The sequence below is a fragment of the Helianthus annuus genome, chromosome 9 (assembly GCF_002127325.2).
Source record: "Helianthus annuus cultivar XRQ/B chromosome 9, HanXRQr2.0-SUNRISE, whole genome shotgun sequence".
Taxonomy (NCBI): Eukaryota; Viridiplantae; Streptophyta; class Magnoliopsida; order Asterales; family Asteraceae; genus Helianthus; species Helianthus annuus.
This window is the reverse complement of record NC_035441.2, coordinates 46,806,458-46,825,798: the sequence shown is the minus strand read 5'-3', so window position 1 is coordinate 46,825,798 and position 19,341 is coordinate 46,806,458. Positions and strand designations below refer to the sequence as shown.

Below are 19,341 nucleotides of genomic sequence, written 5' to 3'. Positions count from 1 at the left end.
GCGTATAATTGCGAACATGAACTGATTTGTTATACGTGCATACACTAGGACGTGATTAATTACTTGTGAGTGCATAACTTAGCATACCGAGCAAACCAAGGTGAGTTCACACCCCTACTAAGGCATGGGATTCCCGGGTCGTGGGAATGGGTTAAGGGTTATTATTGAAAGGAACGTACATATGCTTTACTAGACTATCACCTATCATGTCCTCGGATGTCAGGACGGTTACGTAGGTTGGGATAACACCTACGGGTTCACATGCCATTCTATCCTCGGTTACGAAGGATACGCACGTAAAACCTACGTGTACGCATTACTTACTTCTATCCTCAGGTTACGAAGGATACGTGCGTAAAACCTACGCACACTTTATACACACTTCTGTTCTCGGACGAAGAACAGGGATAATAATACGAATAGTCTAGTGGTCACTTAACATGGGAAGCCCCCACCAGCATAACTTACTATCGGCCCTGTAAAGCCACCTGTTACTTACTGTAACACATTTACTTACTGTGAACTCGCTCAACTAGTTTGTTGACCATTCTGTTACATGCCTTGCAGATCGTTAGGTACTTGGAGCTTGCACACGGAGGAGCTGGTCGTTGTGGGACTTGGATCGTGATCACCTTGTTAAACACTTTTGATGTTTGATACTTATTTGCTATGGGTTTTACAATAATACGCTTCCGCTAAACAATGTTAACTTACTTACATTTTGGAAACACCTTTCATATGGAAATGGGTTGGATTATAATGTGTTTACTTTTACTTTATACAATGTTCTGTATGATTGGTGGCTTGATCCTGGTCAGTCACGCTCCCAAGCGGTGATACTCCGCAGGTGGATTTTGGGGGTGTGACAGATTGGTATCAGAGCCATTGGTTATAGAGAACTTGGTTTTAATATGGGAAAACGTTTTATTAAAACCAGACTATAACCAGAACAGTGCTCTCAACGATCCACAACGACGCTTCGCTCCACGTGCAAGACTCAACTTCCTAGGTAATAAGGTTTATGTTTATTGCCTACATGCTAGAATTTGCATAGAACTTTGCTCGTAGTATGCTTACATTACTTTGCTCACAACTTGTCATTGCATGAGAATACTTATGTGCTTACACTCTTCTGTCATCGCACTATTCGCGAACCTTTCTCACTTATGTTGCCTTTGATGTGAAGATCAATGGCCGCACGAATTACCATGACTCAAGCCCAGCTAGAGGCTCTCGTTGCTGCGGCAGTTGCAGCCGCCCAAGCAGGTAGTATATCCTGCGGTATAGATTCATACAAGGATCTTTAGATCCTACAATAATTCTCGTATTTAACCTTGTCCTATTCGTACACAATAGGTCAACCCGCTCAGCAACAACCTGCGTGTACCTTCAAGACTTTCATGGACTGTCGTCCTAGCTCGTTCAGTGGCACGGAGGGGGCAGTCGGACTCCTCCACTGGTTTGAAAAGATCGAGTCGGTTTTCGAAATGTGTGAATGCCCTGAGGCTCGCAGGGTGAAGTTCGCCACTGGCACACTTGAAGGGATTGCGCTCACTTGGTGGAACGCACAAGTGCAGATCTTAGGGTTGGCAGCTGCTAACGCCACACCCTGGAATGAATTCAAAGAACTGATCAAGAGGGAATACTGCACTAGAGAAGACATTCACAAGTTGGAGGACGAGTTGTATAACTTGAAAATGGTTGGTTCGGAAATCGAAGCTTACACCAAAAGATCGAATGAGTTGGCTGTGTTATGTCCAACTATGGTGGACCCTCCATACAAGCGAATTGAGTTGTATCTCAAAGGTTTGTCACCAGAAATACAGAGCCACGTTACCTCGGCTAACCTCAACAACATCCAGGAAATCCAGCGTCTCGCTCATCGCATCACAGATCAGGCAGTAGACCAGGGCAAACTGCCAAAGCGTATCAGTGCTACCGCTACCGCTACTGCTACTACTACACTTGCCACTCCCAGCGAAAGTAAGAGAAAATGGGAGGGGGATTCTAGCAAGGGATCAGCATCGGTACAGTCACAGTCTCAGCAGCGAAAGACGGATAGTTACCAAAGTCCCAGTCAGCACTCATCGAGCAGCCACAGACAGGGAGGGTATCGAGGAAACCTTCCAAAGTGTAACAACTGCAACAGGCATCACAGCGGCCAGTGCAATAAGGGCCGTTGTCAAAGGTGTTTAAAGATGGGTCACGAGGCCAAAGATTGTAGAAGCGCTCGCCCTGCAAATCAGAATCAGCAGCCTCAGCAACCAGCTCCACAGAATCAGCAGAATCAGCAACAGGGCAACAGGGGGTGTTATAAGTGTGGGGCTGAAGGTCACTTCAAACGCGATTGCCCACAGTTGAACCAGAACCGCAACAACAACCATCAGGGCAACGGGAACCATAACAACAATAATGGGGGCAACAACAACAATAACAACGGCAATGAAGCTCGTGGTCGAGCATTTGTGTTGGGTCGAGGAGATGCAGTGAATGATCCTAACGTAGTTATGGGTAAGTTCCTTCTCGACGATATTTACGTTACTGTCTTATTTGATTCGGGGGCTGATACAAGTTATATGTCCATGAAAATGAGTAACTTATTAAAACGTACACCAACACCTCTAGACACTAAACACGTCGTAGAACTAGCAAATGGTAAAAGTGTAGAAGCCGCTCATGTAGTCAAGGGTTGTAGCATTGTTCTAGCGGGTCAGACTTTCACGATTGATCTTATACCCATAGTCTTGGGTAGCTTCGACGTCGTCATCGGCATGGATTGGTTATCTCAACATCACGCAGAGATCTTATGCAAGGAAAAGGTTATTCGTATTCCTCGCTCCAGTCAAGAACCTCTCGAAGTTCAGGGCGACAAGAGTGGTGCTGTGGTTGGCATCATCTCTTACTTGAAGGCGCAGAAATGTTTACGAAAGGGGCATACTGCCATTCTGGCTCTCGTTACTGATGCATCAGCAAAGGAAAAGAAGCTGGAGGATATCCCAGTTGTACGTGACTTCCCTCAGGTGTTTCCTGAAGATTTACCAGGCTTACCGCCTCATCGTCAAGTCGAGTTTCAGATCGAATTGGCACCTGGAGCAGCGCCAATAGCCCGCGCACCATATCGTTTAGCTCCAACCGAACTGGAAGAACTGTCGAAACAGCTGCAAGAGCTCTTGGAAAAGGGCTTTATTCGTCCAAGCTCTTCGCCTTGGGGAGCTCCAGTGTTATTTGTGAAGAAGAAAGACGGTACGTTCAGGATGTGCATCGACTACCGTGAACTCAACAAGGTGACGGTGAAGAACCGTTATCCTCTTCCACGCATAGATGACTTATTCGACCAGTTGCAAGGGTCGTGTTACTATTCCAAGATCGATTTGAGGTCAGGGTATCATCAGCTGAGAGTCCGGGATGAGGACGTCTCCAAAACTGCTTTCAGAACTCGTTATGGTCACTACGAGTTTCTGGTCATGCCATTCGGGCTTACAAACGCACCTGCAGTCTTCATGGATCTCATGAACAGGGTGTGCAAACCGTATCTCGACAAGTTCGTCATCGTTTTCATCGACGACATTTTGATTTACTCCAAGAGTCAGGAGGAGCACGAGCAGCATCTACGTATTATTTTGGAACTTCTTCGAAAAGAGCAACTGTACGCAAAGTTTTCAAAATGCGACTTCTGGCTTCGTGAAGTCCACTTCTTAGGCCATGTGGTAAACAAGGATGGGATTCATGTCGATCCATCCAAGGTTGATTCGATCAGAAACTGGCCAGCACCACGTACACCGACAGAAATACGCCAATTCTTGGGTTTGACAGGTTACTACAGGCGATTTATTAAAGACTTCTCCAAGATCGCGCAACCACTCACAATGCTTACACAGAAAGGTGTCGTTTACAGATGGGGTAATACACAGGAGACCGCTTTTCAGTACTTAAAGGATAGGCTTTGCAGCGCGCCTATTCTCTCACTGCCCGAGGGCACGGATGACTTCGTGGTTTATTGTGACGCATCGATACAAGGGCTTGGTTGTGTATTGATGCAACGGGATAAAGTTATCGCATACGCCTCTCGGCAACTCAAGGTTCATGAACGGAACTACACGACGCACGACTTAGAGCTGGGAGCTGTTGTTTTCGCGCTTAAGATATGGCGACACTACCTGTACGGTACCAGATGCACGATTTACACCGATCACAGGAGTCTCGAGCATATTCTTAAGCAAAAGGATTTGAATATGCGTCAACGAAGATGGGTTGAACTTCTGAACGACTACGAATGCGCCATCAAGTATCATCCAGGCAAGGCCAATGTTGTGGCTGATGCCCTCAGTCGGAAAGACACTCTACCTAAGCGCGTGCGAGCGCTACAGCTTACCATTCAGTCCAGTCTTCCTGCACAGATACGAGCAGCTCAGTTAGAAGCACTGAAACTTGACAACGTCAAAGCTGAAGCCTTACGCGGTTCAAGGCAACGCATGGAACAAAAGGAAGACGGTGCTTACTATGTAACGGGGCGTATTTGGGTCCCACTTTATGGCGGTTTACGCGAACTTGTAATGGATGAAGCTCACAAGTCTCGCTACTCGGTACATCCAGGGGCAGATAAAATGTACCACGACATCAGTACTACTTATTGGTGGCCTAGTATGAAGGCCCACATCGCCACCTATGTTGGCAAATGCTTAACCTGTGCGAGAGTCAAGGTTGAATATCAGAAACCAGCTGGTCTACTTCAGCAGCCTAAGATACCACAATGGAAATGGGAAGAAATTTCCATGGATTTTGTTACCGGTCTGCCTAGATCTCAGCGTGGGAACGATACAATATGGGTCATAGTTGATCGACTCACCAAGTCTGCACACTTCCTACCGATCAAGGAAACGGATAAGTTCTCCACTCTCGCAGACGTTTATCTTAAAGAAGTTGTTTCGAGGCACGGAGTGCCCACCTCTATTATTTCGGATCGCGATGCACGATTCACGTCAGAGCTTTGGCAAGCGATGCACAAATCTTTCGGCTCACGATTAGACATGAGCACAGCATATCATCCTCAGACGGATGGGCAGTCTGAGCGAACCATCCAAACACTAGAAGACATGCTTCGAGCGTGTGTCATCGATTTCGGCAACGGCTGGGAAAAGCACCTCCCTTTGGTGGAGTTCTCGTACAATAATAGCTACCATACCAGCATTCAAGCCGCTCCATTCGAGGCATTGTACGGACGTAAATGCCGGTCACCTCTCTGTTGGGCAGAGGTGGGGGATAGTCAGATTACGGGTCCAGATATTGTTGTGGACGCCACAGAAAAGATAGCACAGATACGACAACGCATGGCGGCAGCGCGCGACCGTCAGAAAGCCTACGCGGATAAGCGTAAGAGACCGTTGGAATTTGAGGTCGGGGACCGGGTTTTATTGAAAGTTTCACCCTGGAAGGGTGTGGTACGTTTTGGTAAACGGGGCAAACTCAATCCGCGGTACGTCGGACCGTTCGAGATCATTGAGAAGATTGGCAAGGTAGCCTACAGATTAAACCTACCTCCTGAACTCGGTGCAGTTCACAATGTATTTCACGTGTCGAATCTGAAGAAATGCCTATCAGATGAGACCCTCATAGTTCCTTTTAAGGAACTCACTATCGACGAGCGGTTGCAGTTCGTCGAGGAACCAGTTGAAATCACGGACCGGGATGTTAAGGTCCTCAAACACAAGAGAATCCCTCTTGTTCGAGTTCGTTGGAACTCCCAGCGTGGCCCAGAGTATACCTGGGAACGCGAAGACCAGATGAAAGAAAAGTACCCTCAGTTATTCGAAACCAATGCATCCACTTCTGAGGCTGAAGCTACTATTACTGAATTTCGGGACGAAATTCCAAATCAACGGGGGGATGATGTGACACCCCAGGAAAACCAGTGAACGATGTAACTTACCTAGCTTCCTCAGTAAGTGCGTACCAAATTTCGGGACGAAATTTCCAATTAGTTGGGGATAATGTGACAACTCGAACTTTAGAACCCGTCTCTGCAACGTATGTAACGCGTGTGAACTTAATTGACTTATCGAGTGATGTGACGTTACGATATGTGATTATGTGAATTTACGGAAATGAATGATTACATGAATGTTATATGGTTATGTGAGCGTTACAAATTGAGTGATTATATGATTATGTCATACGTTGTGTGCATTGTGTAAATATGTGTTCATGATCCGACCACACATCAATTCAACACACTCGACCACACAAGCCGAGCTTGGGCCGTACCACTTGAAATTGTACTACTTGAAATTGGACTATAGGGCAGCCCATGTTAAGGTTCGGCCCAACTCTTTTGAAACCCACACGGATACAAAACTCAAGTGGATTTAGCCTAACATTAACATATTAACAATATAGCAAACCCTAAACACCCACTTTCACATTATAGTTGACGGCAGTTCCTTTGGGATCGAAGCATCTCTCTTGTCTGGTTCGAACGCTATATTCTTTCTTGGATAACTTGGTCAGTATGTCTAGCATGTATTTATTTGATTCATATTGTTAGTGTGTAATTATTTCCTTTTGAAAGTTCCTGTGGATTCATATTGCGTAAAACGATAAAGTCATGATTGAACAGTGTGTTGAATGTGGAATTGTCAGCCGGCATGTTGTGGAATTTCATGTGATTATATTGATGTGTGTGTGAGGTGTCGGCTATTTCCGATTGGTAGGTTGCATGGCCGAATGAAACCATTGGTTAAATAAAAGGTCCAATAGTCTTGTGAGGTTATATGCAATTGTCAGTTAGTGCTTACAATTGTCGGCCATTAGGGATAGATATTGAATGATCAAATTGTAGATTATCATTGAGTTGTCAGGAAACATGTGAAGGTATCCACGATCATGAACAAATGTTAGATTGTCTTTGACTAACAAAACTAATATGATTGGAGGGGGATGGGCGGTTAGATGATAATTATTGGTTGATTTTGGACGGCACCACATAAGCCAAGGGATCTAGGATATTGTGTTGTGTGTGTTACTTGCTACCCGAAAGATAACTTACTGGTCGAACCATAATTGTTGACCGAAAGATAACATATTGGTCGAAACATAATTGTTGACCGAAGGATAACATGTTGACCGAACGATAGTATGTTGACCGAAAGATAATAGGTTGACCGAAAGATAGTGTGTTGACCGAAACATGATTTGTGTGTCGAAAGATAACTGTGTCGAAACATAATTGTGATAATATGTTGACTGATTGAATATTTGCCTGATTTAATTGGCATGCCATGCTTTGTGATGAATGTTAACATCTGTATTCGTGCAAGGTGAAATAATACGTGTGTGCTGTTATGCAACTGACTGTTATGTGAACATTAAACTGCATGCGTATAATTGCGAACATGAACTGATTTGTTATACGTGCATACACTAGGACGTGATTAATTACTTGTGAGTGCATAACTTAGCATACCGAGCAAACCAAGGTGAGTTCACACCCCTACTAAGGCATGGGATTCCCGGGTCGTGGGAATGGGTTAAGGGTTATTATTGAAAGGAACGTACATATGCTTTACTAGACTATCACCTATCATGTCCTCGGATGTCAGGACGGTTACGTAGGTTGGGATAACACCTACGGGTTCACATGCCATTCTATCCTCGGTTACGAAGGATACGCACGTAAAACCTACGTGTACGCATTACTTACTTCTATCCTCAGGTTACGAAGGATACGTGCGTAAAACCTACGCACACTTTATACACACTTCTGTTCTCGGACGAAGAACAGGGATAATAATACGAATAGTCTAGTGGTCACTTAACATGGGAAGCCCCCACCAGCATAACTTACTATCGGCCCTGTAAAGCCACCTGTTACTTACTGTTACACATTTACTTACTGTGAACTCGCTCAACTAGTTTGTTGACCATTCTGTTACATGCCTTGCAGATCGTTAGGTACTTGGAGCTTGCACACGGAGGAGCTGGTCGTTGTGGGACTTGGATCGTGATCACCTTGTTAAACACTTTTGATGTTTGATACTTATTTGCTATGGGTTTTACAATAATACGCTTCCGCTAAACAATGTTAACTTACTTACGTTTTGGAAACACCTTTCATATGGAAATGGGTTGGATTATAATGTGTTTACTTTTACTTTATACAATGTTCTGTATGATTGGTGGCTTGATCCTGGTCAGTCACGCTCCCAAGCGGTGATACTCCGCAGGTGGATTTTGGGGGTGTGACAACGTTGTTGTTGGATTCCACGCCGAAGCTCTACCGGTGTGAAGATTGAGCTGTAAAACGTTTCAAATCAATAAAACAAGCAGTTAGAAGGAAGAACAAGCTATATCTACTTGCATTTCTTATTATTCCGCATCTGAAACGCATGAGACAACCTCTGAACGACTCGTTCGGGTCAGCAAACGATCCTACATCTCCAAAAGTTGAAACTGCTTTCAGTGTGAAAGACTCTTCTGAAAAGAAATCTCAGGGATCAAGCAGCACAAGATTTTCATCATTCGATCCAAACATTTCTGCAACAAAGAACGGAAGAAAACTTCAATGCAATATTGTATTAAATCTTGAGAGTGATCAAGATTATTCTGAAGAAGTTGCTAAAAATCAAATGTCTTTGTTGGGAATGGTGTTGGAATCCTAAAGTAGTTTTGTGGCCGGAAAGATCGGTAATCCAATGCTCACAAAAGAGGATTACGATCAAATCGATGTCGAGGAAATGGAATTGATGGATATTAAGTGGTGCATGGCCAGTGTGTTGAGACGAGCCGAAAAGTTTAAACAAATTACAGGCCGAGATGATTTTCGTGAAGCTCATGTTTCACCTTTAGGTTTTGATAAGACTAAAGTTACTTGTTTTCGTTGCAGGGAAAAAGGGCATTTCAAGAGGGAGTGTACAAATCGTGAAGCTAGTGGAGCCCAGAACCCTTTGGGAAACAACGACTATCACAAACAGGCGATTTATCATCAAATCACACCACCAGCACCGCATCAGGCACAAACTGCTCACGGAATAAGTATTGAAGATTCAAAAAGGGCATGTCTAGTTAATCAGGGCAAATATGATAATTTTAGCTGGGATAAATATCTTCCAACAAACAGCAAAGTGTGTTTGGCAGAACAAGATGATGAAAAATTGGCTGAAGGTTTCAATTGGGACAATTTTTGCCCAGATCAAGAATTAATGAACAAAGAGATGTCAAAAGGGACGTCAAAGGCTAAAGCTTTCATTGCTAATGCTTACGATCTGAAATGGGCAGAAAAGTCATGGAAGCTGCAGAAGAAAGACAGAGACAGATTGAAGAGGAGGAAGAAGAAGAGGAAAGGCTAAAAGCTGAGGCTGAAGCTGAGAGAAAGAGAAGAAATGAATTTTTCCAATCAAACAGAACAGTCAAAGACGTTCCAGAATTCGAGATCAAAGTTGATGCTAAACCAGTCAAAGTTCCAGAAAAGTGTTTAAACTGTGATTCTTTAATCACACAGAACAATGAATTGCTACATAACATAAACAGATTAAAATAATCATATGATACAATGAACAGAGAGATCAACAAATACACTGAGTCAAACAGTGAACAAGCTGTAGCAATGAACACACTCAAAGGAGCTTACATAAGGCAGCTTGATGATGTCAACTTTTACATAAAGAAATGTGCTGATCTGGAACTGAAGCTGGCAACACAAGAAAATAGAAACTGAGAGAGTTAGCAATTTATTGCATAGTTACTCATGTTCTACTTTTGTTGTTGACAGGATTTATCCGATCATGGAGGAGTTGAAGACATTTGAAGGAGTGAAGATTTCGGAAGAAGAGAAATCCGTGACAGAAGATGGAGATAAAGCGATGATTTCTGGTAAGAAACCAAGTGTTGTCTTTCACAAATGTCCGCCCCCGGTTGAAAATGGATATTCACCTCAAAATCTAAATTCCGAGAGAGTCAAAAAGGCAATTAACTTACAATGGGAGTCTGGGCAGTCAGATAACTTGCCAGAAAATATTGATGTCACGTACACGTCATCCGACACTGATCATGAGTCAAAGTTGATAAAAAGTATGGTCGATCAGGTGTTAGATAAAGATGACTGTGAGGAGTCAAAACCGGAGTTCAAATCCAAGTCAAAGTCTGAGTCCGATGTGTCAAAGTCAACAATCAAAAAGGACAAACGGGTTTATGATAAAGAGTTTTTGCTATCGAAATCTAATTTGAATGATGAATCATTCAAAGTGGCATATACTTTGAAAGATTCTGACAAATTATATTCTGATGAAGCTTTTCCAATAAGAAGTGTCAGATTTGAAATGATTCAAAAGGTTTTCAAAATTACGGAAATTAATATTTCTGAAATAAAAGATTTAAATCTTATCGGAAAACCTAAACAATACACTTCAAGAGAACAACAAAGAATTAACAAGAAAATGGGTTACAATTGTGGTTATAGTTTCCAAAAGAAACCAAACCGTAATCGTAATTTCAAAAAGAAAGGATTACGTTTCAATCAACCAAAAAATTATAAAAATGAAAAAGTTTATAAACCAAAAACTGTGTTTGTTTCAGGGAAAACGACAGAGGCTGAGAAAGAACAAGCATTCAGAAAGCAGACGAATCAAGAATTCCTTGCGAAGAAGCAAGAGGACATGAAGAAGAATGTTGTTTCAAAGAAGATAGAAACCAGAACCTGTTTTCAGTGTAAAACTGTTGGTCATGTTGCTACGGACTGTCCGAAGACGTTCAAACCAAAACAGGAAGTTTTTGGTAAATTGAAAGAGAAAGTTGTGGATAACACTGAACTGAAAACCCGAAAGTTTACTGGGTTTGAAAATTCAACCTTTGAGAAGGGAGAATGTTCAAAGAGCGCTTTGAAAAGAAAAGAAAATATAAAAAATCAAAAATGGGTTGTGAAAGGTTCAAGTAACAATTCTGGTGATGAATCCGATTCCACAAAATCAGAGGAGCCACGTGTTGAGAAAAAGGTTGAAAGATCAGTTCCATCTATGAATGATGAAAATTTTCCACCTTTGCGTGCTGAAAATTTTATGAAGAAAGTTGGAAAAGTCGAAATTTCAAATCAATTTCATTCTGACAAGAAGAAATTTGATGTTGAAAAGACTTTCAACGGAAATGTGAAACATATATTTGGACAAATGGTGAATGGTAAGGCCAAAAATGTCAAAGATATTTATGCTTCTAAAAGACGTGTTCACAAGTCCGTTGAAAGCAAAGATGAAGAAGATGAGGATGTTACACCCAAGGAAGGTCAGGCTTGGGTGGATATATTTTTCAAAGAGAAAAAACCTGACTTACCGGAGCTCCCAAGTTGGTAATCGCGGAGCGTGAATCGGCATCATTCTTTAAAATTCTTATAAAATGTGTTTTGAAAAGCAGGAATTGCCGGAACTCCCAGTTAGGTAAGCGTGGAGTAGGAATCGGCACCTTGAGAATTCAAACAACAGATGGTAATTGGTTGAAAAACAGGTTTGAGTTGTATGTTTGTGATTGATACAAGTGGTTCAGAATTTGAACCAGATTAATCCTACAAGTGGTTAATCAAGGTCATTAAATTGAACTTGAATTAAATATCATTCAAAATATTGGCAAAAAAAGTGATGATTCGGTCCCCAAACTTTACATGTGGTAAAATGAACAAAACTTATTTTTCGGAAAAAACATTTTGATTAAAACAAACTTAAGTGTTTTGAAATCATTATGGGAAAATAGTTTGTTGTGAGGGGGAGTTCTGATTGTTTATGCCAAGCGAATGGAGATTTGAGGCAATTCGATATCAGTTGTCATGTTCTGTACAGTTTGTTTTCATTTTCGTTAAATGTTTTTGAATGTTGGGGGAGTAAGAAATTTTATGAAAATCCAAAAACATTAGAAAATTTGAAAAAGCCAAAAACATGATAAAATGAAAAATGAGTTTTTGTTGCATAAAAGAGGAAATGATAGTACATTAGTGGACTATCACTACACGCTAAAGATATGTAAAGATAAAATGTGATAAACAATCTCACTTTGGATGTGTCAGTAGGTTTTTACACATTTAGTAAACTGTAACGAGATATAAACCTAAATACAAACTTGCTTATTCTGTGGGTTAACAACTTCTTGGATATATAGGTAACCCCTGAAATCTTGTTTGAAAGGTCCCGTATTCTGAGATACTAGGTCCTTATGCTCAGTGATATCTGGGGTATTATCCCAGGACTTCTGCTGTATGGAAGTACTGACCTAGTCCCCGGATAATGCTTTCTGCAAAAAGCTTTGAAATATAAGCTCGCACTCAGCAAGTTGATGAAACAATTAAAATTGATAATTACTGCTGTTGTAACAAAAAGATTCTCTAAAGGGGACACACCAAAAAGTCGAAGCCGTTATCTCTTTGCGTATACGAAAGTATCGACCTGAGCTATCACGGCCCTCGCAATTTTACCCCTTTACAGATATCATTTGTGGTATACTCACCCATAAGACTGAATATTGGGATCTGGATACGAGAGTATATTCAAGTGGTGGGACACACGAATAAGTTTAAGTAATTAAGACACTAATTGCGTATCTCGAAACAGTTGAACTTTGTGTGAAAATTTAAGAGGACAAACATACTGACAATCTAGGTGAATTGTTTAAAGCTTAAAATGAAATCAAGCTTAACGGTGTTAGTGATATGTTTAAGAACTGATATGATCCTCTTGCACGAACTCGCAAAAATATTGTCTGTAAATATTCCGTTTCTGCATTTACTTTCTGTCAGAAAATCCAAAAAGATTTTAGTGTGTTTTAGCATAAATTTTGATAAATTCAAAAAGATTTTCGACAACTGGTGTTGAAAAGCTGATTTTTGAAATTCCAAGTGCTAAACTTGACAAACAGGTTTGGGAGAGAATATGTGAAGATGTTAAGTTTGCATGATAAGAGCTAGGAAAAGATCCTGAATGTATAAATCATTATTAAAGGCTGCTTTCAATAGTTTCTAAAAGTTTAAAAGTCTAATCTTTAAAAGAAACTTATGTGTTGGGTAGAGATTGTGCAGGTAAATCTGAGCCAAGTGATGATCCTGAACCAGATGAGAGCCTGATAATGATCTTGGAATGAATCTTGAAGCTGAGAATTCCAGATTATGATCCCAGCAGATTGAGAGGGGGAGTCTGAAGACAATGTTGAAAAAGCAGGGAAAGCCAGTGCTGATTCTGGATTTGCTGATGCTGATGAAGTTTAAAGATTCAACATTCGAGGGAGAGGAGTTTGTTGATGATAAAGAAAGAAAATGAGGATTCTTGCAATGACAAATACTTCCGAGAAAGAATGAAGACTGATAAAGACTGAAGGTTGACAACCGAAGACTCGACACTGAAGACTCCGTCAACATCCGAGGGGGAGTTTGTTGGTGCATCCGTCTGTCGACTACGTCTTGTATCGAGTCTTGCGTTGTATAGGATAGAACCGGGCTCGAAAATCAAGAAACTTGTATTAGAGGTGATTTCGCCCCAAATGACATGTGGTCATTTGGAGCGAAACCCCATTGTTCTGATTTCGCCCATGTGTCATTATAGAGCTGATTTCGCTCATGTGGTAATTTTGGGATTTCGCTCATGTGAACATGATATGTCTTTGGAGCGAAATCTGATACCCTATATAAAGGGTATCATGAGCGAAATCAAACACATAGTTTTAGGTGTGTTCTTCCGGTAAGCCACGAAGTGCTGCCGAAGTGTTGTCAGAGCTTGTAATCACTTTAGTGATCAATACAACAACAGTTAAAAGTGAATCCAGCTGTAATTGCACCAAGACATTAGTTTCCGCCTCTTGTTTTGGATAGGAATTCTTCTGATCGACTCATTCAGGGCCGAAAAACGAGAAGTTCTGTGAAAAATAGGCCCTCGCGTCGCGCCACCACCATAAAATAATTATTATTTTGTCAAATTTAAGCGTCGTGCAACGCGACGGGGTATGTTAACGGCATTCCTCGTTACTTGTCCAGGGTTTAGTATAAATTAATCATAAATCATCCAAAAACCCTAGTTACGAATTGTGCAAGTTGCGGAAGAATTTTAGAGTTCTTTTGAAGCATTTTCGAGCATGGGAAGCTACCGGTCGAAGATACGAAGTGTGGGAATCATTCTGATTGCATATTCGTCATTCAGGTGTCTTTACTTTCGTATTTCTTTCACCGTCATGTTTTGCGTTTCGTTAATACTTTGATTTTGATGTTTTTAATGACTATTCTTGGCTAAATCTTTTAAACTACTTAGACATGGATGATTGATTGCATATGTTTTGATTATATTATGGATTTATGGAAGCTATGGATTATTTATGAATTGTAAACGATTTGTTCTATCGGTTAGATGTATACGCATGCTTGATATTGTTTGAAAATTGATTATTACTTCGTATGATTCTTGGTGACGGTCTTTATCACATAATAGAGTCATGCTAGGGTTTTAGATTTTGGTGAGTGTCTATATCACGTAATAAATCTCAACTGTTTAGGGTGAAATTGCGCAACTAACCTTAGAAGTAATATTGGGTAATCTTATAAAATCAAGTGTTCTACTAATCATCAATAGCTGCAAGGTGCGGGATTGTTGCTAGGTCTAAGCGATTAAACCGTAAGGTAGGTCCTTCTTAGGAAGTAAACCTATTAGCTGTTGTCTAGCAAGTCAAACTGAGAAAACAAGTCTATCCTAGGTTTAGATCTCGACAGCGAGTGAGCCTCGTAGGATACTTTTATAAATCCATTAGATGTCTTGCAAAGGAGTCTAATAACTGGTAATTTAACAAACATTAGGGGATCATAGCGTGCTCTTGAGAAGGGTTAGGGTCCTTTAGATTTCCCAAGAGGTGAAAATTTTAAGATCCCGGTTCCATAGTAGACAACTTCCAAATATAATCTTAACTAAAAGCAATCAGGATTCCAGTCTAGGTAGTGTTTTCGTCATCTGAAAGAAGTTCACAACAATTCGTTAATTAGCTTATTTAATTAATTTAGTTTTAATAACATTTTCAGTATTTTTAGAAACCCCCCTCCCTAAAACAAAAAAATAGTTATGTTTCGTGTCAGCGTCAGTCTAGATTAAGTAATTAGCGCAATTCAATAGCGTCTCGTGGGTTCGATATCCGGACTTACATAGCTATACTAGAGTCGATCGGTACACTTGCCGGTTAGTAGTTTAGTGTGTCTTAAGTGAGTCTAGAGTATTACTTAGAGTCTAGATTTAGGTTAATTTGAGTTGTTTTTATTAAAATACTTTTAGCACATCAAGTTTTTGGCGCCATTGCCGGGGACTCTTGTCAATTGCTTTGATTACTTTGTTTCGACTTCATCTGATATCATTACGTGCTATTTGTTTGTTTTTGAGTCGTAGGAGTCTAAATAGTCCTAGTATCTTTTGTTTTTATTTTATAGTCTTTTGTTAGAGTCGTCTTACTTGTTTATTGTCGGTTTTGCAGTGAATGTCCCATACTCGTTCTCAGGGACCACCGAAGCCGTCGATTGACTTGTCTGCCTTCTTGTCTTCTAGTTTAAAGGTTAGTAAATCTTCCACTTCATCTTCTGCCCCTTCTGACTCTACATCCCAATCTAAACCACCAGCCTTTGACTTCACCTCGAAGTCGTCACCCCACAATTCCCCACCACCTTCTGTTCCTGTACACCTAGTCCTACACCCGTAGTCCAAATGGCCAATAGAACCGCTTACGAACATGCCACCACCGGCTTCACCGGTGCTAATTCCCCCATCACCCTTCCCAACATTACTAATGATAGGTCCTGGCAGATTCCACCCTACATCATGACGGCCATCACTAATTCATGCCAATTCCATGGTCGTGATGATGAGGATGCTCCCGCCCACATTAACCGAATCACCCGCCTTTGCAGCATCTTCTCTATTGAAGGTGTTAATCTAGAAGCCAGGTACCTACAGGTTTTCCCATTAACTCTCGCTGGCCGCGCAACCGTCTGGTTCGATTCACTGCCAGCGGGAACATTCACCATCTGGGCAGGTTTACGAGATGCTTTCTTAGCTAAATATTTCCCACCTGCCAAAGCATCTCGTCTACGCGATCAGATCCATTCATTCCGGATGGAGCCTGATGAGCCGTATCACCTGGCCTGGGAGAGATTCCAAACTCTGCTTTCTCGTTGTTCTCCGCATGGTTTGTCGGATTGGGCACTTGTTGAAAAGTTCTACAATGGTCTCACCCCGGAGATCAAAGCCCGGTTCAATACTTCTACTGGAGGGCAACTCATGGGTAAAAAGACGGTTACTGAGTGCATTGATTTGTTTGAGAGTTTCGCCCATTCTGATATGGAATATAGCACTACCAGCAAGACTTCCATTCCTGTGACTACCTCCTCGGCCACTCGAGGGGTAAACCAAGTAGGCTTGGATTCATCGGTAGCTGCTGCTTTAGAGGGTCTTAAACAAGAGTTGAATGAGATTAAGAAAAAGGTTGATAGGTGTGAGGTTTATAGGGGGCACGACGTGATAGATTGTCCCACACTTACACTCGAGCAGGTAGAGGTTATAGTCGGTCACTCTAGGGGTCGATTTAATAATAGTAATTCAAATTATAACTCTAACTGGCGTGGTGGTGGCAATAATAGTTGTTTCCGTTCTTCCGGTAATCCTCCTGGTTTTCCATCTAGTCAGTATAAAAATAGGGGGCCCGGTCTATACACTAGTAGTGGTTCAGGTCAGGGAGCTCAGTTTAGTGGTTCAGGTTCAGGGGGGTCAATTTGCTAGTGGGGGGTCAATTCAAGAGGGTCAGGCTAGTGGAAAGGGTTCAGATGGTAGTTTAAGTAGGATTGATGAGATGTTTGCTCAGTTGATGGTGAGAGATCAGGCTACACAAAAAACTTTAACTGAATTTGGTAATTTCGCTAAAAATCAAGAGCAAATTAATAAAAATCCAGAGCTTTAACTTAAAAATCGACAATCCGCCCTTTTAGACATTCAGAGAACAGTAGGTGGTTTAGCTAAACAGTTACAAGAGAACCCACCAGGTCAGTTTTCAAGAAATACCTACCCGAACCCAGCAAACCATCCAGCTAAAGCTATTACTACCCGTAGTGGAAAGAGTCTAGGGGAGGTAGTTAGAGAGAGTGTAGAGGTAGAGGATGAGGAAGAGGTAGACGAGGAAATAGAGATGGAAGCTCCCGGTAAGGTGCAAAATAGGCTAGACCCAGCAAGTACCGCACACACTGAGGAGCTCCAAGTAGAAAAGAGTGTCGAAAAACGTCCCGTAGGGGTTAGTCCTTCACCGTCAGTTGATCATTCAGGCGTTCCCTACCCCGCCCGCCTTAAGCATCAAAAGTATGCTAAGGAATATAGGCAATTCTTAGAAATATTCAAACAGTTAAAAATCAACCTTCCTTTCATCAAAGCCTTATAGTCCATGCCTAAATATGCCAAACTCCTTAAGGACCTTCTTAAACGTAAGGATAGGTTAGGTGAGCTTTCAAACATCCTGTTGACCGGAGGTTGTTCTGCAGTGGTCTTGAATAAGCTAGCGGAGAAATTAACCGACCCGGGTACATTCACCATTCCTTGCTTCTTCGGGGTTGCCATTACCCCCGCTCATGCCTTAGCGGACTTAGGTGCTAGCATCAATTTGATGTCATTTTCTCTTTATGAGAAGCTAGGGTTAGGAGAGCTTCCACCCACGCGTATGTCATTGTCCTTAGCCGACCGATCGGTTAAGTATCCCCGTGGAGTCATATAGAACTTGCTTGTTAAGGTAGATAAGTTTGTGTTTCCCGTAGATTTCGTGGTCTTAGACATGGAGGCCGATGAAAGAGTCCCAATCATTCTTGGGCGTCCTTTCCTTCGAACCGCAAAGTTCGTCATCGACGTCTTTGACGGTAAGATTTCACATAGAGCGGGCGATGAGATAGTTACCTTTGAGATAGATAGAGCCATGCAACATCCTAGTGGTAGCGATGATTCTAGCGGTCTATGTCACTCCGTTTACTTCCTAGATTCATTCATCTCGTGCGTTGATAGGTGTCTAGATTTCATTAGTGGGGCCGACTTAGTCAGTGAGGTAGAGGTTGAAGAGGAGTTTGTTGATGAGGGTGAGGAAATAAATTCGTCTTGGGTTCCCGAAACCCTAGAGCTTTGTGAGGTTAGGGAAGAGAGTGAGAGTAAACCCGTAGATACTCCACCCCTAGAGCTTAAGGTTCTTCCGTCCCACCTAGAGTTATGTTTTCCTAAGGGAAAATTCTAGTATGCCCGTCATTATCTCTTCTAGATTGACGGAGGAGGAGAAGAGAAAGTTAGTTGAGGTGCTTAAGGAGCACAAGGAGGCGATAGCTTGGAAGTTATCCGATATCAAGGGGATTAACCCCACTTTTTGTACCCACCGTTTTCTTATGGAGGATGAATTTAAACCGGTGGTGCAACCTCAAAGACGTTTAAATCCTAACAAGAAAGAGGTTGTTAGAAAAGAAGTGTTGAAGCTTATGGAAGCCGGTTTGATTTACCCCATATCCGACTCTTCATGGGTGAGCCCTACTCAAGTTGTCCCCAAGAAGGGGGGGAAGACTGTTGTCGTGAACGAGAAAAATGAGCTCATCCCTTCTTGTATCGTTACCGGTTGTCGCGTGTGTATTGACTATCGCAAGCTCAATGACGCCACCCGGAAAGACCACTTCCCACTTCCTTTTATCGATCAAATGCTTGAGCGTCTTTCGGGGCAACAATTCTATTGTTTCCTTGATGGTTTTCCGGCCACTTCCAAATCCCTATTACGCTGGAAGACCAAGAAAAGATGATGTTTACATGTCCATACGGCACATATGCTTACCGACGCATGCCTTTTGGGATATGTAACGCTCCAGCTACATCCCAACGGTGCATGATAGCGATCTTTCAAGACATGGTTGAGAGTTCTATGGAGGTCTTTATGGATGACTTCCTTGTTTACGGCGATTCGTTCGACCATTGTTTAGGGAATTTAGCGAAGATGATGAAGAGGTGCGTTGAGACGAAGTTGATGCTTAATTGGGAAAAGTGTCACTTCATGGTTACGGAGGGGGTAGTCTTAGGGCACAAGATTTCTAGAGCCGGGATAGAGGTAGATAGAGCCAAGATTGATACTATTCGTAGGCTTCCTCCACCGACTAGTGTCAAGTCCATCCGTAGTTTCTTAGGTCATGCGGGCTTTTATAGGCGCTTTATTAAGGATTTTTCCAAAATTACTCGCCCCATGACTCGACTCCTTGAGAAGGACGTCCCATTCGTCTTTGATGAGGAGTGTCTTAAAGCGTTCGATTTCCATAAAGAGAAACTCGTGAGTGCACCCATTCTTGTATCCCCCGATTGG

The 19,341-nt window shown here is 42.0% G+C and overlaps 3 protein-coding genes across 3 annotated transcripts in view; all 3 read left to right on the top strand.

The window, feature by feature from the left end:
- Positions 1 to 15,509, top strand: part of LOC110875583 — a 31,535-nt gene extending 16,026 nt beyond the window's left edge. The window contains exons 2-3 of the mRNA XM_022123779.1: positions 9,764 to 9,864; positions 15,430 to 15,509. Of these exons, the coding sequence (XP_021979471.1) occupies positions 9,764 to 9,864; positions 15,430 to 15,509 (181 nt within the window). The remainder of the gene's footprint in view (positions 1 to 9,763; positions 9,865 to 15,429) is intronic.
- A 180-nt stretch (positions 15,510 to 15,689) lies between these two features.
- On the top strand, positions 15,690 to 17,409 carry LOC110875582. The gene is made up of 2 exons (XM_022123778.1): positions 15,690 to 16,737; positions 16,967 to 17,409. The coding sequence occupies exons 1-2, from the start codon at positions 15,690 to 15,692 to the stop codon at positions 17,407 to 17,409; spliced, it is 1,491 nt and encodes a 496-aa protein (XP_021979470.1).
- Positions 17,410 to 17,412: 3 nt separating this feature from the next.
- Positions 17,413 to 18,243, top strand: LOC110875580. The gene is made up of 2 exons (XM_022123777.1): positions 17,413 to 17,683; positions 17,780 to 18,243. Exons 1-2 carry the CDS (start codon positions 17,413 to 17,415, stop codon positions 18,241 to 18,243), a joined length of 735 nt encoding a protein of 244 aa, XP_021979469.1.
- The last annotated feature ends 1,098 nt before the right edge of the window (positions 18,244 to 19,341 follow it).

Bases quoted from the DNA above. Each gene is read 5' to 3' on its own strand.
- LOC110875580 (XM_022123777.1), top strand. From the start codon at position 17,413: ATGCCTAAATATGCCAAACTCCTTAAGGACCTTCTTAAACGTAAGGAT. The intron at 17,684-17,779 runs GTATGTCATTGT...TGTTTCCCGTAG, and splicing joins AGGAGAGCTTCCACCCACGC to ATTTCGTGGTCTTAGACATG.
- LOC110875582 (XM_022123778.1), top strand. From the start codon at position 15,690: ATGGCCAATAGAACCGCTTACGAACATGCCACCACCGGCTTCACCGGT. The intron at 16,738-16,966 runs GTTCAGGGGGGT...CCGCCCTTTTAG, and splicing joins AGCTCAGTTTAGTGGTTCAG to ACATTCAGAGAACAGTAGGT.